The sequence below is a fragment of the Onychostoma macrolepis genome, chromosome 11 (assembly GCF_012432095.1).
Source record: "Onychostoma macrolepis isolate SWU-2019 chromosome 11, ASM1243209v1, whole genome shotgun sequence".
In the NCBI taxonomy this organism is placed as follows: Eukaryota; Metazoa; Chordata; class Actinopteri; order Cypriniformes; family Cyprinidae; genus Onychostoma; species Onychostoma macrolepis.
This window is the reverse complement of record NC_081165.1, coordinates 4,155,110-4,181,008: the sequence shown is the minus strand read 5'-3', so window position 1 is coordinate 4,181,008 and position 25,899 is coordinate 4,155,110. Positions and strand designations below refer to the sequence as shown.

Sequence of the window (25,899 nt, the reverse complement as noted above, 5' to 3'; positions counted from 1 at the left end):
AAGAAAGGACCATAATATTCTCGGTAAGATTATTAAATAAAAGTATCAGTTTCAATGCTACAAGGATGTGTGTTCTTAAATATTACACACAAATTAACAAGAACTACCGATTCATTTTTAATAACAATAAAGTGACAGCATAACGAAGAACTTACATTATCATTGTCTAACATCAAACAAGATGAAAAAAAATGTCTGAAAAGATTCATTATTTATGTCATTTTTAATACATGTTAAATGTGCAGATGGTAATGTTTACAGCCTTATTATAATGTGTTACCAAACACAAACTCAATCGCGTGAGATACTTGGACTACTTCTGTAAAAGGATTCTTAACTAACAGAAAATACATAATTTATGTGTCAAACAAATTAGCAGTAATACTAAACAAGTCTAGTGCAATGAAGGCAATAAAGAAAAGAAAAGAAATAATTAAAAAAAGATCTTATAATAGGCTATTAAAAGTAAAATCTTTACTATTATAGTACAATATACAGTGTTAAATTACAAAAGGCATAATATTCTAAAATATATTCGCATTTCTCATCAACTTTATCTTCTGAGCTGTGATCTTCAAGCTTCAGTTTTACTTGGGGAAGCATCCCAGTAATTTAGCAGGAGCCATCAACATATTAGCCTGATTTTTGTGTGTGATATGCATCTACAGATAGACAGAGAGCAGTTTTAGGTTCATTATGAAGTACATATTATACAGTAAATATCACTTCACAGAATGCAGCTTGAAATACACTTTATCCCGTTTATTTAATTCAGCAATAATTAAATCTGGAGTATGAATTTCTATGATGGAAAGAGTAGCTGGGGTTTAGAGCAGTGGTTTTCAAACCCTGCAAGCTAATCCTCTCTTTATAACAAACAAAGTGTAGACACGATGTACAGTAAATAAAATATTATTGTGCAGTGTAGAGAGATTCATTGATTGTAACATAATTTTCTAAGACTGCGATAAACTAAAATGAGTGACTTCTCAATGATTATTAAAGGTGCACTAAGCATTTTTTGAAAAACGCTTTTGACCGCAGTGTCGGACCGAGTCCCAAAACACACTTGTAGCCAATTAGCAGTAAGGGCATGCATGTTATGTCTTGCATGATAGAGAGAAGAGAGAGAGCGCGCTCAATTCAAGTGCACAGATGGATATTAGCAGATCGACTATAGATAGAGAATTGGAAGATAAAAAAAAAAAAAAAAAAAAAGAGGAAAATATCGGAGCAACAAAACATTAAAAAGAAGGGTTATGATCAGGCAAGAGGTAGGACCCGCATAAATATCAGAGCAGCTTTCCAGCGGTGGAGAGAACTCAAGGCTCGAATCAGACGCCGAGGTTGCGTTGTTTCTTCTTGATAGGTGAGAAATGTTGGTTTTGCTTTGTTTCACACAACTTATCTGTGTTGGCTTTTGTTTGAATACGCTTGTGTGTCATCTTTGCTTGTTTCCACTAATGTCGCTATGCCAGGGTTGTGTACGTACGTGTGGGGAAGAGATATCAAAATAGGGGCGAAGTCCTGTTGGGGTATGGGTGTGTTTTGGTGCTTTCAAATATCAACATCGTTTGGCAAAGTGCACCTTTAAGGAAGCACTCTTTGCACGTTTTCTTATAATCCATTCTGAATTTGAATAAAAGTTTTGTTTTTAATAATAATAATTCATTACATTTATATAGCGCTTTTCTAGGCACTCAAATCGTTTTATATTGTGAGGGGGATCTCCTCATCCACCAAGATGATGCGACGGCAGCCAATAGTGCGTCAGAACACACACCAGCTTACTGGTGGAGAGGAGACAGTGATGAAGCCAATCAGCAGATAAGGAGATTGTTAGGAGGCCATGATGGTCAGAGGCCAATGGGCAAATTTGGCCAGGATGCCGAGGTCACACCTCTACTCTTTTCGAAAGACATCCTGGAATTTTTAATGACCACAGAGAGTCAGGACCTCAGTTTAATGTCCCATCCAAAGGACAGTGCTTTTTGACAGTATAGTGTCCCCATCACTATACTGGGGCGCTAGGACCCACATAGACCTCAGGGTGAGCATCCCCTGCTGGCCTCACTAACACCTCTTCCAGCAGCAACCTAGTTTTCCCAGGAGATCTCCCATTCAGGCTCAACCCTGCTTAGCTTCTTCAGTGGGCGACCTGTCTTGGGCTACAGAGTGATATGGCTGCCGATGTGCTTTTAAGAGGACCAACATGGCAAACACGCTGCAAAATTTTGTGAGTGACATCCGCATATAAATAGGGGATTCCCTCTCGAAATCCCAGTGAGTGACTGTGATAATCATAACCATGGGTCATGTCAATTTAAAAATAAGGTCGCCCTTAAAAAGTTTGAAAACCACTGGTTTAGAGATCAAAGAATAGTCATAATACTCAGCATGTGGTAATGGAGGGGACTTTCACACTTGAAATTGTTAACCCTGGGTCATCCATTTATCCGGTTATCTGTAATCACGTTTCACACTGCTCATACTATACCTGGGGTTAACTGTTAATCCTGGGTATTCATTAACAGTTTAACACTGTACATTCCTAAACCCCAGGTTAACGGTCTTATTTGCATATTTGCGGTGTCACTGTCACTGATTGGACGAGCAGCAGGCAACCTGTTTACACGGCTTTTCCTGGGTCTTGCCAGTTCTTAAACAAAAAAAGTCGCCGCGTAGGTCTTTAGACGTTTTAAACCTCATGAGACGCACAAAGGCAAGAAAACAAAGACAAGTACAAAAGAAAAAAAACAAGGAGCAAAGTATGTGAATATTTCTTTGAATTTCTTTTAAGTGTGGAGAGATTAGTGTTTACTTGTACAGTAGCGTCATTATATACAGTCGCATCCTCATCTCGGAAATTATGGGTCGCTCATCACTGGTGGCGTTTCATTGCAAGCGGCACATTGACGTGACATGAGCCTCGCTGCTCAATTTCTGATTGGCTGTCTGTTGCCAAGCGTCCAGCAGCAACAAGCAAACACCGCTTCGTTTGACACTGAACAAACTTAGCACTGCAATACGGGGTTAACACCGCAAATGCAGTGCAAACCGTTTCATAACCCCCGGGTAAAAAGCGATGCCAACACCGCTTTCAAATTACAGGTGTGAAACGTTTCTTTACCCGGGGTGCGGTGTTTAGAACGACGATAACCGCAGTGTTAAGCGCAGTGTGAAAAGCCTAAATGACTGCAATTCATGAGATGCTATAATGTATATTTCTGTAGGCATTATTTTTAGTTTCTTTGCATTTTTGTTCATGTGTCTGTTTCCAGTTTCACCTTTAGGTTTAGCGTTTTTTGTTGTCCTAGTTAGTTTCCTTAGTTACTCATTATTGTCACCTGTGCCTCGTTTAGTTTCCTCGTTATCTCTTGTGTAGTTACTGTATACCCCTGGTTCTGTTCAGTTCTTTGTCAGTTCTCATCTTATGAAAATGTGGTTAGTGTTTTTTGGAACTGATTCTACATCATGGCTGGAGGGTGAGTAAATCATGTGGCCATTTTCATTTTTGGGTGAACTATCCCTTTAATCCCAAATGGTGACTTTTTTTTGGCCAAGGCAGTGTATGTGACACCCACATTTATAACATACAATTAACGCATAATGAAACATTTCAATTATTGAGAAGTCACTGTAAACAAATGAACATTGACACACTGTGATAAACTAGATGCATGGAAATCCTCACAGATCATCTTTCGTTTAGGTTGTCCAAACACTTACCGTACATGGAGGCTGCATCCACGGTTCTCCATCAATCTGCATGGGCAGAGTTTTATATGTTCTAGAGAAATGAGAAGAAAAATCAGTGCTGTATCATGTAGTGCAGCTCAACATACAATATTTAAATAACTTGAAATCTACAATGTTTATTCCAGTACAATATATGGCAAAATACATTTAATGAAATATCATCTTGCTTTACCGTATGAGGGGCCGTAGAGGCCGTAGTTGATGCGTTCATTAGTGTTCGTAAAAAGTTTTTCATAATGCATATGAAAGAGTTTCATTAACGCTGATCAATGTCTTCACTAGTGCTTGTAAGCTTTTTCAGTAATGCATACGAATGATTTTTACTAATGCTGATCGAAGTGTTAATTTCTTTAGGGTTTGTAAGAGGCTTTTCTATACGGCCCCTCATATTACCTGATAGTGATGTGAGCAGCCTGAGCCAGACGATGTGCTTTGTTCTTCAAGCCGGTGTAAATCTGACCCATTTCTACAACACTCTCCAGCCCAACAACCTCCAGGAGTTTATCATTCATGTCTACAAGTATAAATAACATTTAGTGTAAACGTCTATCAGAATTGATGAAGGTGACATTTTGCAAACAAGGGCATCAAACAACCATGAATTATACAGTATTTGAAATCAAATTAAATGACCCTATTTACTTATTTACTTTATTAACAGACACTCCTGGTTTTATTGTGAACTCGCTGGTTCGTCTTATTTAATAGAAAAATGTTTATTCTGACTTTAAAATGTAATAATTTTCTCTGAAACAACTTTCTTTTTCAGCTGAAGTCACAATGGGCCATTTATTTTAAGCCCACCAAATGTAAGCATAACAGCTTTAGCATTTATGAAGGTCAACAAACAATGGTAAACTAACCCTCTTAAATAAACATTTAACCTTAGAATTGTTGGTGAGTTCTTTTTTAATTGTAATAAGCATTTGTTTACCCTGTGAGCACATCTCAAGAGCATCAGGATCAACGGTGACCTCCTGCCACTTCTTTAGTTTCTCAGTACTCTTTGTTTCTCCCCACAGGTTTGAACCACCGTGCATGCTGGGAATGTTCAGGACAGCAATGCCCTCCAATGATAGTCTGCTCAGTTCAACTGGAACTCCACAACACTACAGTGACAGACAGTGACACTACAGTTCGTCAAGCTCATTTTGAAACACCTCATTGAGAGCGAGATACATGTGATAAAAATAAGACAAGAGACAACTATATAAAGAAACTACTTGTCAGGACAAGAGTATTTATTCATAAATGTCAGGTTTGTCACTTTTTTTATCTGGGCAAATTTTTACAATTTCTTAATTACTATTTTTGTACACAAGAATGCTTTAATTGTTTGACATTTTTATGTTACCTTTCACATGTTGTTTCATGTATCTTACTTTTCCCAGAATAGTTTTACATTATTAGTTTAGCTGAACACATTAACCCTGACAGAAATATGAAAAATAGTCTATTTTTGTTTTTAAATGCACTCCAGTGGTTTGATTCTTACCTCTCAGATAGGTCCTTCAAGGTATCTTGGAGAGGTGAGGCATCTAAGTCGCAACACCTAACTACTGGGGTGCCTCAGGGCTCAGTTCTTGGACCACTTCTTTTCTCTGTCTACATAGCATCACTAGGTTCTGTTATTCAGAAACATGGCTTTTCATATCACTGCTATGCTGATGACACTCAACTCTACCTCTCATTCCATCCTGATGATCCAACCATAGCTGCTCGCATCTCAGCTTGTCTAACAGACATTTCTAGCTGGATGAAGGACCATCACCTTCAACTCAACCTTGCCAAGATAGAACTGCTTGTGGTTCCAGCAAACCCATTGTTTCATCACAATTTCACCATCCAGTTAGACACATCAACCATGACTCCTTCAAAAACAGCCAGAAACCTTGGAGTTATGACTGATGATCAGCTGACTTTCTCAAACCACATTGCTAAACATGCCCGTTCCTGCAGATTTGCTTTATTCAGCATCAAGAAGATCAGGCCCTTTCTTTCGGAACATGCTTCACAACTCCTTGTTCAAGCTCTTGTTCTGTCCAGGCTGGACTATTGCAATGCTCTCTTGGCAGGTCTTACAGCCAGTTCTATCAAACCTTTACAATTAATCCAGAACGTGGCAGAAAGATTAATTTTTAATGAGCCAAAAAGAATGCACGTCACACCTCTGTTTATCAATTTGCACTGGCTACCAATAGCTGCTCGCATAAAATTCAAGGCATTAATGTTTGCCTACAAAACCACCACTGGCTCTGCACCCCTTTACCTAAATTCATTACTTCAGACTTATGTGCCCTCCAGAAGCTTGCGTTCTGCAAGTAAACGTCGCTTTATTGTGCTTTATCACGGACTTTTAAATTAAATGTTCCCTCCTGGTGGAATGACCTGCCCAACTCATTCCGAGCAAGTCATTCTGAGTCCTTCAAGAATCAGCTAAAAACACATCTCTTCCATCTTTATTTGACCCTCTAACTCTAGCTCTCTCAATTCTAATTCTATTCTTAAAAAAAAAAAAAAATTAGCTTTTCTAATCTTTTTGTATTCTATCTATTTGTTTTCTTTTTATTTATTATATAATTAAAAAAAAAAAAAACTTGCTACGTGTACTACGTTAAGCTAACAGACTTGTTATAGCACTTGCATATCATTGCTCTTTTGTTGATTTTGATTGCTTCCATTGTCCTCATTTGTAAGTCGCTTTGGATAAAAGCGTCTGCTAAATGACTAAATGTAAATGTAAATGGAACAGTTTATTGAACAATACAAAAAAAGCCTTTTACTTGCTAAAAACATAAACTGTCAATCAAACAACAGAAGAAATGTAGTAGATTGTGAACAACAGGTTGTTCAAGAAAGTCTTGATCACGTTTATAAATTAAATGCCTTAGAGATATCTATATCAAATATAATACCGTAGACTTTATAGGTTTAAATCAACTCTAATGTAATTTGATGGAATGTTCCTTAATAAAAAATAAAATAAAATGTGTTATGTTGCAAATAAAAGGTGTCCTCCTTTTTCCTGGGCAATAATGGTGAAAACATTTAATAACTTTGTTTGTAGACTTTAGGGTAAGAAAAGTAAATGGAAATCTTGTTCAAATATTAAACATAATAATTTAAAAATCATTTACCTCAATGGTGAGACATTCCTTGAGGTTCCTGCAGGAAGCTGAAATTGTCTCAGATGTTGCGAGTTGAAAATACCGCAGCTTATTTCTGGCTCTTTCATGTCGTAAAACAGATAAATGTAGGACAGTTGGAACTAAAATTATTGTAGCAATAAATGCAAAAAATGTTGTCAAAACACAATACAATATACTAAGCACATTTCAGATCCTGACCTACTATTGAACTTCTGTGGATGCTTCTCTCTCATAACATGAAACTGGTGTGCTATAGATGCATCCTGTTGAAGAAACCACCGAAATTACTGACATGAATATAATACACCTGCCAATTACAGAAAAAGAGTCCCTCCATTCTAAGAGCCAATTGACTCGACATCCATTAAGAGGAAATTAAAAGGCACTCACCACACCAACAGAGAAATAGTTGTTGATGATGTCATTAGGCACTGGGTCGCCCTCGTCTGCCATATCCGCAGGAATGACTAGCAAACTCCAGCGATCCATCTGTACCAGTGTACTCTCTTCAATCTGCTTCATGATTTCTGTCAGATCAGTGCCTTCATATCCTGTTTAATCCAACACGTATGGGAATAATGCTTAAATTAAAGAAATTTAATTAACGAGTACCACGGCATCAACCATGTGGTTTTGCCAGTAACCAATTTTATTGGAGGGTCCTCCAAAAGTAGGAAATGTATGACCAGTCAACCCTCTACAGACACCTTGGCAATTGAATCGCCATTGGCTAGTACATTTTTTAGTTTACTCGCCAGACTGATATACTATATATATATACAGTGGGTACGGAAAGTATTCAGACCCCCTTAAATTTTTCACTCTGTTATATTGCAGCCATTTGCTAAAATCATTTAAGTTCATTTTTTTTCCTCATTAATGTACACACAGCACCCCATATTGACAGAAAAACACAGAATTGTTGACATTTTTGCAGATTTATTAAAAAAGAAAAACTGAAATATCACATGGTCCTAAGTATTCAGACCCTTTGCTCAGTATTTAGTAGAAGCACCCTTTTGATCTAATACAGCCATGAGTCTTTTTGGGAAAGATGCAACAAGTTTTTCACACCTGGATTTGAGGATCCTCTGCCATTCCTCCTTGCAGATCCTCTCCAGTTCTGTCAGGTTGGATGGTAAACGTTGGTGGACAGCCACTTTTAGGTCTCTCCAGAGATGCTCAATTGGTTTTAAGTCAGGGCTCTGGCTGGGCCATTCAAGAACAGTCACGGAGTTGTTGTGAAGCCACTCCTTCGCTATTTTAGCTGTGTGCTTAGGGTCATTGTCTTGTTGGAAGGTAAACCTTCGGCCCAGTCTGAGGTCCTGAGCACTCTGGAGAAGGTTTTCGTCCAGGATATCCCTGTACTTGGCCGCATTCATCTTTCCCTCGATTGCAACCAGTCGTCCTGTCCCTGCAGCTGAAAAACACCCCACAGCATGATGCTGCCACCACCATGCTTCACTGTTGGGACTGTATTGGACAGGTGATGAGCAGTGCCTGGTTTTCTCCACACATACCGCTTAGAATTAAGGCCAAAAAGTTCTATCTTGGTCTCATCAGACCAGAGAATCTTATTCAGGTGTTTTTTAGCAAACTCCATGCGGGCTTTCATGTGTCTTGCACTGAGGAGAGGCTTCCGTCGGGCCACTCTGCCATAAAGCCCCGACTGGTGGAGGGCTGCAGTGATGGTTGACTTTCTACAACTTTCTCCCATCTCCCAACTGCATCTCTGGAGCTCAGCCACAGTGATCTTTGGGTTCTTCTTTACCTCTCTCACCAAGGCTCTTCTCCCCGATAGCTCAGTTTGGCGGACGGCCAGCTCTAGGAAGGGTTCTGGTCGTCCCAAACATCTTCCATTTAAGGATTATGGAGGCCACTGTGCTCTTAGGAACCTTAAGTGCAGCAGAATTTTTTTTTGTAACCTTGGCCAGATCTGTGCCTTGCCACAATTCTGTCTCTGAGCTCTTCAGGCAGTTCCTTTGACCTCATGATTCTCATTTGCTCTGACATGCACTGTGAGCTGTAAGGTCTTATATAGACAGGTGTGTGGCTTTCCTAATCAAGTCCAATCAGTATAATCAAACACAGCTGGACTCAAATGAAGGTGTAGAACCATCTCAAGGATGATCAGAAGAAATGGACAGCACCTGAGTTAAATATATGAGTGTCACAGCAAAGGGTCTGAATACAAAAATGTCAACAATTCTGTTTTTCTGTCAATATGGGGAGCTGTGTGTTCATTAATGAGGAATAAAAATGAACTTAAATGATTTTAGCAAATGGCTGCAATATAACAAAGAGAGAAAAATTTAAGGTGGTCTGAATACTTTCCGTACCCACTGTATATACCATTTTACAAACATTAAAATATTATTATATATATATATATATATATATATATATATATATATATATATATATATATATATATATATATATATATATATATATATATATATATAGCTTTTAAATATCTGAAAGTATACAGGTGCTGGTCATATAATTAGAATATCATTAAAAGTTGATTTATTTCACTAATTCCATTCAAAAATTGAAACATGTATATTATATTCATTCATTACACACAGACTGATATATTTCAAATGTTTATTTCTTTTAATTTTGATGATTAGAGCTCACAGCTCATGAAAGTCAAAAATCAGTATCTCAAAATATTAGAATATTACTTTAGACCAATACAAAGAAAGGATTTTTAGAAATCTTGGCCAACTGAAAAGTATGAAAATGAAAAGTATGAGCATGTACAGCACTCAATACTTAGTTGGGGCTCCTTTGCCTGAATTACTGCAGCAATGCGGCGTGGCATGGAGTCGATCAGTCTGTGGCACTGCTCAGGTGTTATGAGAGCCCAGGTTGCTCTGATAGTGGCCTTCAGCTCATCTGCATTGTTGGGTCTGGTGTCTCTCATCTTCCTCTTGACAATACCCCATAGATTCTCTATGGGGTTCAGGTCAAGCGAGTTTGCTGGCCAATCAAGCACAGTAACACTATGGTCATTGAACCAGCTTTTGGTACCTTTGGCAGTGTGGGCAGGTGCCAAGTCCTGCTGGAAAATGAAATCAGCATCTCCATAAAGCTTGTCAACAGAAGGAAGCATGAAGTGCTCTAAAATCTCCTGGTAGATGGCTGCGTTGACTGTGGACATCAGAAAACACAGTGGACCAACACCAGCAGATGACATGGCAGCCCAAATCATCACTGACTGTGGAAACTTCACACTGGACTTCAAGCAACATGGATTCTGTGCCTCTCCACTCTTCCTTCAGACTCTGGGACCTTGATTTCCAAATGAAATGCAAAATTTACTTTCATCTGAAAAGAGGACTTTGGACCACTGAGCAACAGTCCAGTTCTTTTTCTCCACAGCCCAGTTAAGATGCTTCTGACGTTGTCTCTGGTTCAGAAGTGGCTTGGTAGCCCTTTTCCTGAAGACGTCTGAGCGTGGTGACTCTTGATGCACTGACTCCAGCTTCAGTTCTCTCCTTGTGAAGCTCTCCCAAGTGTTTGAATTGGCTTTGCTTGACTGTATTCTCAAGCTTGCAGTCATCCCTGTTGCTTGTGCACCTTTTCCTACCAAAATTCTTCCTTCCAGTCAACTTTGCATTTAATATGCTTTGATACAGCACTCTGTAAACAGCCACACCTTTCAGTAATGACCTTCTGTGACTTACCCTCTTTGTGGAGGGTGTCAATGTTCGTCTTCTGGATCATTGCCAAGTCAGCAGTCTTCCCCATTATTGTGGTTTCAAAGAACAAGAGATACCCAGAATTTATACTGTAGGGATGGTCATTTATTCAAACTCAAATGTAAATATTCTAATATTTTGAGATACTGATTTTTGACTTTCATGAGCTGTAAGCTCTAATCATCAAAATTAAAAGAAATAAACATTTGAAATATATCAGTCTGTGTGTAATGAATGAATATAACATACAAGTTTCACTTTTTGAATGGAATTAGTGAAATAAATCAACTTTTTGATGATATTCTAATTATATGACCAGCACCTGTACTCTTAACATCAGTCAGTCAAGCATTATAATATGATAATCAAGTAGGCCTATTATTTAATGATAGAACTTTAGTAATTAGAATTAAAACTTGGTAACCATGTATGAATGCATATTAGTCATTTTAACTGAATTTAGGACTGGTGGTGGTGCCCAGGGTGAAGATTTAGTCGCAATGTAGAGGGTTGCCAGTGTTGGGAAGGTTACTTTGGAAATTTAATTGGTTACAGATTACAAGTTACCCTATTTAAAATGTAATAAGTAGTGTAACTATTTCAATTACTATATTAAAGTAATGTAACGATGAAATTTGATTACTTTTTGATTGCTTTTCTAAATTTCTAATGTTTTCAACCATTAATCATTTTGAAACCAAACCAGGCAGGGTTAACCTTACAGTAGTACTCAACACTGATTACTGTCAGACTTTCAAAATACTCTTTCACTTGAATTAAGATTATAAAAGAAATTACTTTACAGCACAGCAACAACAAAATCAGACTTTAGCACCTCTTTTTACTTTGAGATCGTTCTGAGGTTAAATACATATTTAAAAGTGCATGTGGAAATACCCCAGTTGATGCAGACAGTAATCATGGACTAGGCTGTTCAAGAGGAGACTCACCCCCTCCCCAGTGCAGACACCGTGCCAAATCATTTCCCGTCCCAAGAGGAAGGATTGCAACTGCAGGGTGAATCACCATATCAGCTTTATCTGAAGTAACAAACAAAACAACAGGTCTGCTTAAATCAGCTCATTTACTTAATTGTTATATTATTAAATACTGAGAAATCCGTTTATTGCAATTATGAGATTGTATTCTGTTAAATTTGTAATGAAATGCAAGATCGTTACTTTCGTATTGTGATGTACATCTCAGCTTATTAAAAAGAGGAAAAAAAATGTAGGTGGGCCTTTATTGAAACGAAACAGGTGAGATGAAAACAGAACGGTTAGTACTGAACAGTAGTGAGATTAACAAAGCAGTGCAGATATAATAGTCTTTGCAGATTGGAAGTGGCAACACGAAGAACACAATAGTCAAGCAAACTTGACAAGGCAACAGGAACACAGAGATGAGAAAGACTGGAGAACTAAAGCCCTATTTGGATGAGACTAGTTTTCCAGGGGCCATGAGAGAAATTTGTGTTTCACAAATGTACTTTGCGATTTTAATCCCGTCCGAATCTGCCACGTCTGTGTTTTTCTCACACAACCTCTGTAATAATTCCAGAGCAAATTACCAAACAGTTTTTCTGCAAACTCTGTGGCTGTGATTGCTGACAATATTTTTCACAATGCATTTCCATCTGGTCACATCAAGAAGTGGATTTCATTACTGATATGCCCCTTTTAGACTTGCACTCTATTCATTTACCTTAAAAAAAAAAAAAAAAACACTAGCTTCTCTAATCTTTTTGTATTCTATCTATTTGTTTTCTTTTTATTTATTACACAATTAACAAAAGCCCCCCCCCCCAAAAAAAACCTCTTAACACTAGCTTGCTCTATTCTTTTTCTATTCTATCTGTTTTCTTTTTATTTATTATATCATAATAATAATAAAAAGCCTTGCTACGTGTACTGCGTTAGGCTAACTGAGACTTGTCATAGCACTTATTGCTCTTTTGTTGTTTTTGATTGCTTCCATTGTCCTCAATTGTAAGTCACTTTGGATAAAAAAGCTGTCCTCATGGTTGTGGCAGGATGTCCTCCTGATCTCCTGAATCAGACAACAGGCATCAAATGACAGGCCTTAGAGAAAAGTTCGACCATGACCAGGATGCAAGTCTTATTCTGGCATATCAGTAATGAAATCCACTCCTCGATGTGACCAGGGGTAGTGTGGCACTGGGAGCAGAAAAAGCTTGCCAACTGGGAGATAATGAGAATGACTGGAGAACTAGATGACAAATCTACAATCCTTTTAATGGGATCATGAACTGAGAAACCAAAATTCCCTTGATCTTTTGACATATAAGAGGTCATTGTACTATAAAAACATCCTGCAAGTTTCAGAACTCAAAACTTTCTTATTGGTCTAAAAACAGCTTATTTTGAAGGCAGTCTGCCAAAACGACAGCTTTTTGTTCTACTCCATGATGTAATAGTGTGGATAAGCACCGCCTGCGCAGAAGAAGATCAGGACCTGCTTCGACACCACTGCCTGTTTAGCCCCACCCACTGATTCACACATGTAGTGTAAATAACAAGACGCTGTGCAGTGCCAAGTTGTGGAAAAAATAGTCTTTGCATTGCTTTCCTTCTGATCCCAACGTTAGGAAAGTGTGAATGAACTTTATTTTTAATGAAGATCCAGACTGCGTCAGTAAGAACTTGGTCCTTTGTTCACTTCATTTTACCACTTTGTTCACAAACAAGGCACAATTCGACGTGGGATTTTCTGGAAGACGATGCTGTGCTGACTATATTGGACCCGACAGTAAAGTCACAGCACACAGGTGTGAGTAACTTTTTATTACGTGGTCACTATTGCTTTGTCTGTTAAATAGATGGTTTGATATGAGTATGTATGCATTTTAACCTAAATCACAGCAGCATCCATCTGTGAAGGATGTAGGCTGTCAAACATATACCACTGTTGGCCAAAGCATGGCAGTGGGCGTTTACTTCTGAGTCTACAATCCTCCACACTGATTCAAACAGAGCGTTCTGATGAGGGGGGTTAAAAACCAGACAGAAAATAGCCTATTACTTCTTAATTATGATGTTTTTTTATATAAAAATCTTGATAACATTATAAGTGGACCTCAGAGAACAGTACAAAATAAAAAACAGAGGCAGTTCATCACCCCTTTAAGGCTCACATGAGTATAGGTTTTAATGGGCAAAAAAAATACTGTTATTAAATTAAATTGTGCATTCCATGACAAATCTTTGGATTTGTGCATAAATTTGTGTTTCTCACCAATAGCATCCAAAATCCACCCAACAGTGCCGTCTCCTCCACAGACCAGGACTCTGTATTTATGAAGACTTTGAAAGAACTGGAGCCTGAAATGCATACACATTCATAGACACGCATGAGCTTTTGTACTGTATCTATAATGGTGCTTGTCCACAGTATTTATAAATCATACCCTGGATTTGGTCCTCCATTGTCAAGATTGTACACCTGCCGTGGGTTCAGGAGGTACTGAAACTTTCTCAACACCCTACAACAAACCAGATAATGACATCAAGCATGTAATTTTAAATGTACTTATAATGTAAATGGAGGGAAAAAGGGCTTTGGTCCATTTTAGGACACGAAATAGCGATGAGTAAATGTTTTAACGAACAGTTCTTAAAAAAAGTTGATAGAGAGTATAACCTCTTTCCCTGTTTTCCGCCACTCTTTGGATTTACAAATACCAAGAGAGGGTGTGCGTCCTTCACAGGAAATATCTAAATAGACAGAGTGATAGGAAAATGAATAAACTAAAGCACATGCATGCACATTTATCATACAATCTGTATTATAGTTATAATATTTCAATTCAAGATTGGTTTATATGTAAATGCCTGCTTGCCTGCAGAAAGTGTCCATCTGAATTTATGTTCACCAGGTAATTTTCTCCCAGACTGCATCCTGAACTAGAGTCAACTGGATCCATCTATAATTGAACACGAGGGGGCAAAATGCTACAATTATTGTATACAAAATGCTGAAATAGTTCTAGCAAAACTGCCTATGTGTCAACAGCAGCAGCAACAACAAATACAACTATATTAATAATAAAAATAATAACAATATTTTATATTGTTTTAGTTGTTGCTTACAGCACATATGGCCCATGGCGGAAGGATGTGATGCTGTAATAGTCCACAGTCACAGTGTGATGAGCCCCGAGGAACACAGTCGCTGTGGCGCTACATTCATCATCACAAGCAAAAAAAACCATCAGCATCTAAACATTTACTGTATACAGTACCAGATCTCTAAATAAAACAACCAACTAAATAAATGTCTAATAATATTTAATTGTGGTAGATCTGGACAAAAATAATCTGCACTCACCATGTGATGACACCACGCGCAGCTCTTTCCTGTGAGTATTTTAATCTTTTTGTGGCAAATCTCACATTTGTTGGATTCACAGTCAGCACTGATCCAATCATGAACTGAACACTGGTGAAGGAAAAAAACAAAAAACAGGCCAAGCATTAACCTGCATTAAAGAAATAGTTCAACCAAAAATTTTAATTTGCTGAAAATGTACTCGCCCTCAGGCCATCCATGATGTAGATGAGTTTGTTAGTTCATGGGAACAGACTTGGAGAAATGTAGCATGGCTCTGCAGTGAATGGGTGCCGTCAGAATGAGAGTCCAAACAGCTATGTGTTTCTTAAAAAAAATCATTAAGATGTTTTTAATTTCAAAATGTTGCTTCTGGCTAAAATATGAGTCCTCTATCCATAACATTAATATCTCCAGCGATAAAGTCATCATGTTTGAATCAGAATATTAACATGCAGATCAAGTACCCTTTACAAGCAAAAACAGTCCAAAATGCTTATAAACAAATATGTCAGTGGACAACAGGAGATGGATTTTTCACAGGAGGAAAAGTTATTATGGATTATGGACACATATTTTAGCCAGAAGCAACAGTGTAAATTTAAATTCCTTAATGCTGGATTTGTTTCTTACAAACACTTCTCAGCTTTTCGCTTCACAAGAAGTTAATTGATGAACTGGAGTGATGTGGATTACTTGTGATGTAAAGGACAGGTCTTGAGGTCTTACCCCATTGTTTAAAATACACTGGTAAGGGACAGGTTTATTCAAGCCTCACTCCATTGTGTTAAATACACTGGTAATGGACAGGTTTATTACTTACTTACTCTTTTGTGTAAAACACATTGGTTATTGTATTTTGTTTTATTATTTTACTTCTTTTCTGTGAATGCACACATGTATTTATCTTCTGTAAAGCACCTTGTAAACACTGTTTTAAAAGGTGCTATACAAATAAAGCATTACTTAATTTTATCTGCTGTTTTGGACTCATATTCTGACGGCATGCATTCACTGCAGAGATCCATTGGTGAGCAAGTGCTGTAATGCTACATTTCTCCAAATCTGTTCCCACGAGGAAACAAACTCGTCTATGTCTTAGATAGCCTGAGGGTGAGTACATTTCCAGCAAATTTTCATTTTTGAGGGAAATATTGCTTTAATGCCTTTTGTGAACAAATTTAACACATTAGCAATTAAATGTTACGTAATGCAGAACATAATATGATATTAGCAAATATTAGCATGCAGGTGTTACTGTATGGTACAATGTCATTTATGAACTGTGAAACTATTAGATGTTCTTTTTATCGTTTCTCACCCCTATCTCTGATTTGCACCTGACAAAGGTCCTGACACACGGTGTGTGGTTTTTGTTGGCACAGCTGCTGTGGACGGTGTATTTGCAAACTAGAAATCAATACAAGAAGAGGGGCAACACTGACAATGTAAATAAATTACAAAAAATCCACGAGTAAGGGCATATACAAAGACACTTGACAAGGGTATTCTTATTATGCTCTGAAATCAGACAAGACAAGGTACATAATATATTCAGTGTCACAAGCCCAAAAAAGTTTCAGAATGATTTTTTTTTTCCAGCTGATGAACAATAAAAACACTGACAGCCAATCAGAATCCATTCTGCTTTAAAGAGCTCGAGCATTTAAAGCGTCGGATGACAAAACAGCAACATGCTTGTAATGAACAGAACGTTGGTCTGGATGCTAATATATAGTTTTCTTATAAATATCTTGATAGTTAACATTCTTTGTTTGAACAGACCTTAAAGCTGTACATTGATATTAAATAAATATGCTCATGAATTAAATAAAAAAGATTATGATTAATAAACTCACAATTGCATGACAAGCCCTGTTTTCGTAGGCCCAACATCATGTTCTGACAGACAAAGCAGTATGTGGGCCTGTTGAAGTTCTTCAGCCGCCAGACATGTTGCCCATCTTTATCAGCTACCTGAAGATAATGTTTAAAACAAAAACCAATATGTGACCCTGGACCACAAAACCAGTCATACAGGTAAATTTTTTTGAAATTCCATTGATATATGGTTTGTTATGATAGGACAATGCAGTATTTGTCTGAGATACAACTATTTGAAAATCTGGAATCTGAGGGTGCAAAAAAATCAAAATATTGAGAAAATCGCCTTTAAAGTTGTCCAAATGAAGTCCTTAGCAATGCATATTACTTACCAAAAATTAAGTTTTGATATATTTACGGTAGGAAATTTACAAAATATCTTAATGGAACATTATCTGTACTTAATATCCTAATGATTTTTGGCATAAAATAAAAATCGGTAATTTTGACCCATACAATGTATTGTTGGCTATTGCTAAAAATATACCCGTGCTACTTATGACTGCTTTTATGCTCCAGGGTCACATACTGTATAACGAATTCCACACCATATGACAACATTGGTGTATGATTACATATAAATATATATATATATATATATATACACACAAAGCTTATTTACCTTTAATCCAAGCAAAACCAGTAGAGGAATGTTGTTCAAGCCACCTTGTATCCATTCTTGTTGGGTTACAGTACCACTGCTGTCTATGTCTATGGCTTTCAGCATGTCTCTAAGCACCTAAAAAAATGAACAATGTATAAAAAATAATGTCCTTGTATTAGTGGGGTAATAAGACTGGGAGAGAGAGAGAACAGGACTTGATTTTCCACGTCAGTTGTTAATGAATTGTGAATGGTGGATGGATGTTGTTTAAAAAGAATGATGAGTTAGCAGAGAAGACGCATGCTATAGAAAGAGAAATGTATGATATGTTGATAAAAGATTTAGATTTTGAAGGTAAAAAAAAAATAATAATAATTTAAAAATTGTATAAAACAATAGATGAACTATTCACAATTAGCACAGTAAAAATAAACATTGAATCAGATTTACTGTGTGCCAGCTTAAGAAGTGGCACTGTATGTCATCTTCAAAGACAGCTTTACGTAGTATTGACTGAAACCTGTATCTTTTTTCCCAATGATGGTCACTCTGATGAGGAAAGTGTTTGATAGAACGTGGTGTGGAGTCATCCATGGCAGATTAATTCAGATATTAGTAATTTTGTCCTCTGTAATGCTGCTTTGAAACAATGTGCATGACATAACAAGAGTTACTTGTATGTATGAACTTACTGGCTTTAGTTCGGTCACATCCCATCCAAGGTATTCAGCAGCTTGCATCATCTGTGTAACAATTTTGTCAACTTCCTTTTAAACAAAACACAGAAAAATGTATCATTTATTATAACAATTATTAATTATAACCTATTTTAAGAGGAGATCACTGGGCATGTCAGTAGGCTAACTTGAACCTAAGTAAGCTACAATGTGAATTAAGAGGGTAGCATTACATAGAAATATCAAAATATACATAGACAAATCAAAAAATATGCCAGTTGTTACCTTGCTATCAAGAAGTCCATTGTCATCTTTATCATATAACTTGAAGGTGTCTGCCAAATAGGTGTTATAGAATTAATAAATACTTTGCATGTATAGACTACATTCGAATACACTTGACAACAGATGGCAAGTTTAAATAATAATTTAGATTACAAAAAAAAAAAGATTCAACTCATTTTACATTATATGTGGTTTTAGTGCATTGTATTAAGTGATATTATCTACTAGAGATTTAAAGTCAATGAATGTCTTACACTCCAGTTTCTCTCGTGGATTTCCATCCTCCAATATGGAAAAGTAACAAGATACAGCTTTAAGAGAGACACAACCTGAAAGAGGAGATCAAAGATTGACAGCAAACAAATAACACTAAATATCAATGTAATGATCACCACACACACACAAAAAAAAACATTTCACCTTTTTTCCGATTTTTGCAGCCCAAAATGACTAAATTTGCTGCAGCTTTTCTCTAAAATTTGGTTGATATTTATGGCATCTTTATTTTGTAATGTAGCTTATTTTATTTTATTACTTTTCCAAATTTCTAATGAATTTTTTTAACTGTTAATCATTTTCAAAAAAATGTATGCAGGCAATAAATGGCCTTTAAATGGCAGGAGGCATCGTGCAAATCAAAAACAGGCAAAGGAGCAAATTTATTTTATTCAACATATCCTGGCTTTTTATAGAAAATATTCAGATATAACCCCCTTTGTAATCTTTAACATTTTCTTAGGTAACTGTAATTTAATTACACATTTTCTTCTCAGTAACTGTAATAGATCACAGTTACATTTACTTTGTAATTAAACTACGTAATCCTGTTACATGTAACTAGTTACTCCCCAACACTGGTGAAAACCCACAAATAATCATTATGCACTTGTGCAATTTAATGTTAGTGACAGTAAGAACACAATTACCCTACTATAAATATATCTTTGTCCATAATTACTGAAAAATGTATTTCATAATACAGAAGTGAGTTATAGATGCAGATGCCTGCACGCTGTCACTGATTATATATTGTACCTTTTAAATGATGAATTAATAATGCTTTCACTATTTAAAATTGCATTGTCAGGTATTGCATTTATTCAAAATATTAATAAAAAGTTAACGTGCCGTAGAACATTATCATCTTGTCTTGTGCAATATAATATATGTAATCAAGGCATTAGGTCTCTCATGAAGTTTGGATGTGAAGAGGTTAGAAAGACAATAGGCAAGTGTATTTTGAAACATTTACTGAAATTCCGTAGTTCAAGATGACTGCTTAAAAAGTAGCTAACCATCTTTGGTGTGAAGACTTTGTTCAGGACCAGCCTGCTCAGATCTTTGGAAATACAAGTAGAGACGCTGGCAGAGATCAGCTGGAAAATCTTCAACCTCAAGATAATTCTTGAGGAACAGAGAAAATCCTGTTGCATCTATGTGCTTTAGTGAAGAAAATGCAAAGAGAATGTCATGGAATTAAACAATTCTTGGAAATTTTAGATTCATATTCTGCATTCTAGAAAGTAATCTGTCCCTTGTCCTACACATTTTTTGCATTAAAAATATAGTTCACCCAAAAAAGAAAATTCTGTCATCGTTTAATGACTGAGTGACTTGTCATGTCTTTCCAAACCTGTGATAATGTTGTGCTGGACCCCACTGACTTTCACTGTATGGGCAAAAACTGATCTCTTTCTTCAGAAGAATACAAAGAATCAGAAGAAAGAACGTTATACAGGTTTGGAACAACATCGAGTGAATGAATTTGTTTCTGTTTCTATTTCTTGTTTATAATAGCCAAAATTATATACTTAGGCTACTTTAAATTTAACCAAAATCTGGCTAAATATCAAACAATCACCCCCCAAACGTATCATATCGTTTTAATTATATTATGCATGGACAAATTAACTATTGTGGGAGCCATTGTTAAGCTTACATCTCCAAACCTGTGGTGGACCAGTTTTCCACCAGCATGAAATTCCTTCATTGCATCTTTTGCCTTTATCCTGCTGTCTAAGAAATTCCAAACAAAGAGGAAAAAAGAAAACAATTGTAAAATTAAATCAAAAACAGACAAATAATGAAAATCTTTTGTCAGCTATTTAACTTAGAATATTCTGCCAAAGTCTGTTCCATGATTTATCTTGTTATTCTATCATGTATGAGTCAATGAAGGAAATGGAGAATTATTTCTCTTGATATTCTGGATGTGGTGCTTTATGAAAGACACTTACATTCTATATACTCCTGCAGCTGAATGAAGTCAACGGGGCTAATCTCATTTTCTAAATCAGATTCTGTGGCCATTTTGTTTAAATCACTCAACCTGAGAAATAAGGACGGTGAAAGGTCAATATCCATAATGAATATATAAATGTACTGCACAGCTACTAAATAAGAAATTAAACAACGACCTTTCTGTGGCAAACAGCTGCAATATTCAGTGTTTCGATTACAAGACATCTTTATTTCTACAAGTGAATAGCCTAATTACTGTAAACATGCACTATGGTATTGACACCGTGCTGAAAGTTAATGTAGAAGCACAGCAAAACAATGAAACGAATAAACATTAACGTTAGCATATTAGTGTTATGTAAAATTTGAATGCTGAACAATTAACGAACGCTTTAAACCTAACGTAACGAAATCTAAAAAATTGTTTAAGGGACTAAATTAAAAAGGACAAGTAGTTTTTCAAATAAATTAATAAATAAATCCCGAGTTGCTCTAATTTATGATATTTCTAATTTGGATTGCGCCTCCGAACTATTTTCACATCTGAATCTGCCCAGCGATTTAACTTAAAGTTGACTCTTTATGTTGTGACAGCGTGTGCATTCATATAACAACTATTTCAAAACGCACCCTAAACACACTTATTTTAATTAATCTTACCTTAAAAAGTCGAAAACTCGCTCGGATCAAATGAATGAGGGATTAAATGCCCGTTTTTAACGCGTTGAATGCTGCCTACCGTTAGATATCTATCACATGTGGATTAACACGCATGCATATTACACATATTTCACAAGAAGGACCGCACAGCTCAAGTCTCTAAAAATATATCTGTAAAAACGTGAATATTCTTCACATAAATCTTATTCATTTTCATTTAACCCTTGCGGATAATTCAACTTTCAAATTATGCATTTGTTGTGCAAGTCGTGTACGTGCGGATAACTACGTCATGACGTACGGAAAACATTGCGTCATGACGTTTTAGGGGGAAAAAACGTCCTCCACTGTAAACGGTAGTTGAATGCCTACGTTAACTGTGATGATTGACAGCTGACAGAACATTTCGCGCCTTAAACAACATTACGAGCAGTGAGTCTGTTCAAGATTATTCACACAAAGTGCTGCAGATGACGAGAAATAGTAGGCTGCCATTAAAACAGAAAAGGCAGCTATAGCTCGGTGCTAACCAGTAAGTGTTTTCATTAGTTTCCTGCTTTGAAAATGTGTAACGTTGTTGATCAGCTGTCAGTGTTGCACGTGCATGTGTCGTCACAGCGAAATTAATGTTTGTTTGCCAAAAAGTATTTGCATACATGCATCCTTAATTAGTATTGTCTTCCATGTGACTTGAAATAGTGAATGTAAATGTTGTGTATCAGTTTTTGCAGGATTTGGGCAGAAGCAGACTGATCATGAGCACAGAGACTCATGTGAAGGACATTAAACCTGGACTCAAGAATCTCAATGTCATCTTCATCGTGCTGGAAACAGGTGTCCAAACAACACATTACATGAAGTGGAAGAACAAAAGGAAGAAAATAATAATAATTTAACTGTATTAACATTATTTAGCGGATGCTTTTTATTTAAAGGAAAACCAAAAGCATTTTATCATACAGGAACCAACAATAGCAACCCCACAATACTGAATTTCGAGAATAACTGGAGTGCATCTAATAATGGCTTAATGCATTATAGTAGCTAAGTCCCTTAAAACCAAGTTCTGTGATAGTACTATAGTACAACAGTAAACACTAAAACTTTTTAATATTTTAATAAATGCCCTAGTGTTGTTTTATTTCCATATTCATCGTGCACGTGCAATGTTGTACTTTTTGTTATTGGCTCCATTTGTCATGGACATTTAGTTACTTTTAAAAATATATTTAAGTATATTAATTAATGTAGTATAAATAAAAAATCCATGAAATTTAACTGCCTGAACTTTACCACTAAAAAATTAATTTACAGTAATTGTATATTGTATTAACTGAAATATTAAACCACATTACTATTTTTGAATTATTGTCCCATTATAATATTATGACAAACACCATAATACAGGTGGTGAAAACATGACTCACTAAACACTGTATATGATAATATTTTATTTTGTGTATTTAGCTATAAATACTGTACCAGTCGAATCTCAACAGTAGTCATCTGCACTTTGAATCAAGATCTCAATCTTCTCTCAAACTCTCTCATTCAAGGACGAGTGACAAAGACCAAAGACGGTCATGAGGTGCGCACGTGTAAAGTGGCTGACAAGACGGGAAGCATCAGTATATCGGTTTGGGACGAAGTCGGTGGCCTCATCCAGGCTGGTGACATCATCAGACTTACCAAAGGGTGAGACTGTGATTGAGCAGTGAGACGCATTGAGACGCATTGAAAGTCTATCAAACGTTTTCTTTCAGACATTTGAACATAATGCCGACTATGCTCAAAAGACGCATTCATTCTGCAATAATATAAACAATCGATTGTAGTGAACCGTTTTATAATTTTATAGTAAATATTGCTAAAACTGTTGATATGCAAGACTAAAAGTAAAAGTTTACAGTCTACATTTGTATTTTGCCGCAGTTATGCCTCAGTTTTTAAAGGCTGTTTGACGCTGTACACTGGAAGGGGAGGTGAACTACAGAAGATTGGAGAGTGAGTTGATTATTGATTATATTATTATTAAGAAGTTATTATTTAATCATTATTTTGTTGTAAATGTCAGTATAGTTATCATGGCAGTATATTTATTTCAATGTGGATTGTTTTGCATTAAAAAAACCTATAATATCAGTAAGTACAAATACAGACAAAATATATATATATATATATATATATATATATTAAACTTCATCTTGCCCAAAATATTTTATTTTGAATTAATTTATGTTTTGTATTCAATTTTTAAGATTCTGCATGGTGTATTCAGAGGTGCCAAACTTTAGTGAGCCAAATCCAGAATATTTGGCCCAGATGAATAAAACGGTATGTCTAGATGGATTTATGTCTTAATAATTAATCAAATCATTATTAAAAACTTTTAACTGTTGGTCATGTTAATTCACTTTGTTCTTGTTACCCATCAGGGACTGAATGACCAGAGCAACATGAACAGCAGCACTGCTGCACCTGCAGGTATAATTTTAATGTGCAACATGTGCTTTTTGCAGCTTTTGTAAGAATTATAAATCCTTTAGGGTTCCTAGTTAAACCTATGTATATAATGTAGTCCTTCAATATACTGGTCCACAGACATTTTTTACTCTTTGAAGGTAATGACACTCCCAATGGAAATGGGGTGAATTCTCAAGGCTCTGGCAACTCTACTAATCCACAGCCGAGTGGACGAGCAAGTAGTGGAAATGGAAACAAGTCGACACCAAGTCCGGGTGTGGGAGGAAGTTCTGTGAGCAATGGCAAGGAGACACGGCGAACGGTCAAAAGATGATTTTGTTCAATAATGAATCAGCATACAGTAATAATTTCAAAATGGTTGTGAGCAGCTATTTGTCATGTCTCATTTGAAGACATGTATTGCTAAACTATATATGTATATATGGGTAGTTGACGTATCAATGTGTCCTATGGCGTGAAATGTAAAAAAAATAACCTCTAACATTGAAGAGAAACCTCTCTCATGCTATTTGTAACTCTACGAATGAAGATACATTTTTCTCATGTTATTTGTAAGTGTTTTTTTGTTTTGTTTTTTTTTTACATTTTTGCTGTCACACCATAGGACAGTCCAATTTTTATTTGTCAACTACCCATATATATATATATATATATATACACACAGTGGGGGATTATTTGATCCCCTGCTGATTTTGTACGTTTGCCCACTGACAAAGAAATGATCAGTCTATAATTTTAACGGTAGGTTTATTTGAACATCGAGAGACAGAATAACAACAAAAAAATCCAGAAAAACACATTTAAAAAAAAAGTTATAAATTGATTTGCATTTTAATGAGTCAAATAAATATTTGACCCCTTCGCAAAACATGACTTAGTACTTGGTGGCGAAACCCTTGTTGGCAATCACAGAGGTCAGACGTTTCTTGTAGTTGGCCATCAGGTTTGCACACATCTCAGGAGGGATTTTGTCCCACTCCTCTTTGCAGATCCTCTCCAAGTCATTAAGGTTTCGAGGCAGAAGTTTGGCAACTCGAAGCTTCAGCTCCATCCACAGATATTCTATGGGATTAAGGTCTGGAGACTGGCTCTAGGCCACTGTAGGACCTTAATGTGCTTCTTCTTGAGCCACTCCTGTGTTGCCTTGACCGTGTGTTTTGGGTCATTGTCACGCTGGAATATCCATCCACGACCCATTTTCAATGCCCTGGCCCTGACAGTACACGGCCCCGTCCATCGTACCTTTGATGCAGTGCAGTTGTCCTGAACCCTTAGCAGAAAAACACCTCCAAAGCATAATGTTTCCACCTCCATGTGTGACGGTGGGGATGGTGCTCTTGGGGTCACAGGCAGCATTCCTCCTCCTCCAAACTGTGCTTTCTTGAGCAGGGGGAGCTTGCGGGCGCTACAGGATTTCAGTCCTTCACGGCGTAGTGTGTTATCAATTGTTTTCTTGGTGACTATGGTCCCAGCTTCCTTAAGATCATTGACAAGATCCTCCCGTGTAGTTCTGGGCTGATTCCTCACCGTTCTCATGATCATTGAAACTCCACGAGGTGAGATCTTGCATGGAGCCCCAGACCGAGGGAGACTGACAGTTATTTTGTGTTTCTTCCATTTGTGAATAATCACACCAACTGTTGTCACCTTCTCACCAAGCTGCTTGGCGATGGTCTTGTAGCCCATTCCAGCCTTGTGTAGGTCTACAATCTTGTCCCTGACATCCTTGGACAGCTCTTTGGTGTTGGCCATGGTGGAGAGTCTGGAATCTGATTGATTGATTGCTTCTGTGGACAGGTGTCTTTTATACAGGTACAAACTGAGATTAGGATAACTCCCTTTAAGAGAGTTCCTTACCTGTATAAAAGACACCTGGGAGCCAGAGATCTTGCTGATTGATAGGGGATCAAATACTTATTTCACTCATTAAAATGCAAATCAATTTATAACTTTTTTGAAATGCATTTTTCTGGATATTTTTGTTGTTATTCTGTCTCTCGATGTTCAAATAAACCTACCATTAAAATTATAGACTGATCATTTCTTTGTCAGTGGCCAAACATACAAAATCAGCAGGGGAGCAAAAAAAAAATTTCCCC

The 25,899-nt window shown here is 36.7% G+C and overlaps 2 protein-coding genes across 5 annotated transcripts; one reads left to right on the top strand and one right to left on the bottom strand.

The window, feature by feature from the left end:
* Window positions 1-234: 234 nt before the first annotated feature.
* Window positions 235-21,591, bottom strand: dgkab (diacylglycerol kinase, alpha b). 4 transcript variants are annotated; one of them, XM_058791699.1, is made up of 24 exons: window positions 21,317-21,587; window positions 20,653-20,744; window positions 20,355-20,431; window positions 19,711-19,855; window positions 18,670-18,744; window positions 18,416-18,465; window positions 18,146-18,220; window positions 17,472-17,588; window positions 16,825-16,942; window positions 16,287-16,375; window positions 14,966-15,076; window positions 14,728-14,817; window positions 14,478-14,561; window positions 14,279-14,352; window positions 14,046-14,120; window positions 13,874-13,959; window positions 11,569-11,658; window positions 7,299-7,459; window positions 7,107-7,171; window positions 6,897-6,987; window positions 4,694-4,868; window positions 4,153-4,273; window positions 3,730-3,790; window positions 235-662 (listed from the first exon to the last, which is right to left on the bottom strand). In XM_058791699.1, the coding sequence occupies exons 2-24, from the start codon at window positions 20,723-20,725 to the stop codon at window positions 588-590; spliced, it is 2,178 nt and encodes a 725-aa protein (XP_058647682.1). In that variant the 5' UTR covers window positions 20,726-20,744; window positions 21,317-21,587; the 3' UTR covers window positions 235-587. The 4 variants fall into 4 exon arrangements, with proteins under 4 accessions (XP_058647682.1, XP_058647684.1, XP_058647683.1 ...); XM_058791701.1 differs by lacking the exons at window positions 18,416-18,465; window positions 21,317-21,587 and adding an exon at window positions 20,049-20,110 and having other exon boundaries at window positions 20,653-20,711; XM_058791700.1 differs by lacking the exons at window positions 18,416-18,465; window positions 21,317-21,587 and having other exon boundaries at window positions 20,653-20,716.
* Window positions 21,592-21,650: 59 nt separating this feature from the next.
* On the top strand, window positions 21,651-24,464 carry nabp2 (nucleic acid binding protein 2). The gene is made up of 7 exons (XM_058791787.1): window positions 21,651-21,848; window positions 22,039-22,150; window positions 22,873-23,011; window positions 23,249-23,320; window positions 23,575-23,650; window positions 23,752-23,800; window positions 23,938-24,464. The coding sequence occupies exons 2-7, from the start codon at window positions 22,072-22,074 to the stop codon at window positions 24,111-24,113; spliced, it is 591 nt and encodes a 196-aa protein (XP_058647770.1). The 5' UTR covers window positions 21,651-21,848; window positions 22,039-22,071; the 3' UTR covers window positions 24,114-24,464.
* Window positions 24,465-25,899: the final 1,435 nt, after the last annotated feature.

Coding starts and splice junctions, on each gene's coding strand:
- dgkab (XM_058791699.1), bottom strand. CDS start 20,725: ATGGCCACAGAATCTGATTTAGAAAATGAGATTAGCCCCGTTGACTTC. Junction 18,466..18,669: donor TCCACGAGAGAAACTGGAGT/GTAAGACATTCA, acceptor CCTATTTGGCAG/ACACCTTCAAGTTATATGAT. Junction 16,376..16,824: donor ACAGGGCTTGTCATGCAATT/GTGAGTTTATTA, acceptor ATTGATTTCTAG/TTTGCAAATACACCGTCCAC.
- nabp2 (XM_058791787.1), top strand. CDS start 22,072: ATGAGCACAGAGACTCATGTGAAGGACATTAAACCTGGACTCAAGAAT. Junction 22,151..22,872: donor CTTCATCGTGCTGGAAACAG/GTGTCCAAACAA, acceptor CTCTCATTCAAG/GACGAGTGACAAAGACCAAA. Junction 23,801..23,937: donor CAGCACTGCTGCACCTGCAG/GTATAATTTTAA, acceptor TACTCTTTGAAG/GTAATGACACTCCCAATGGA.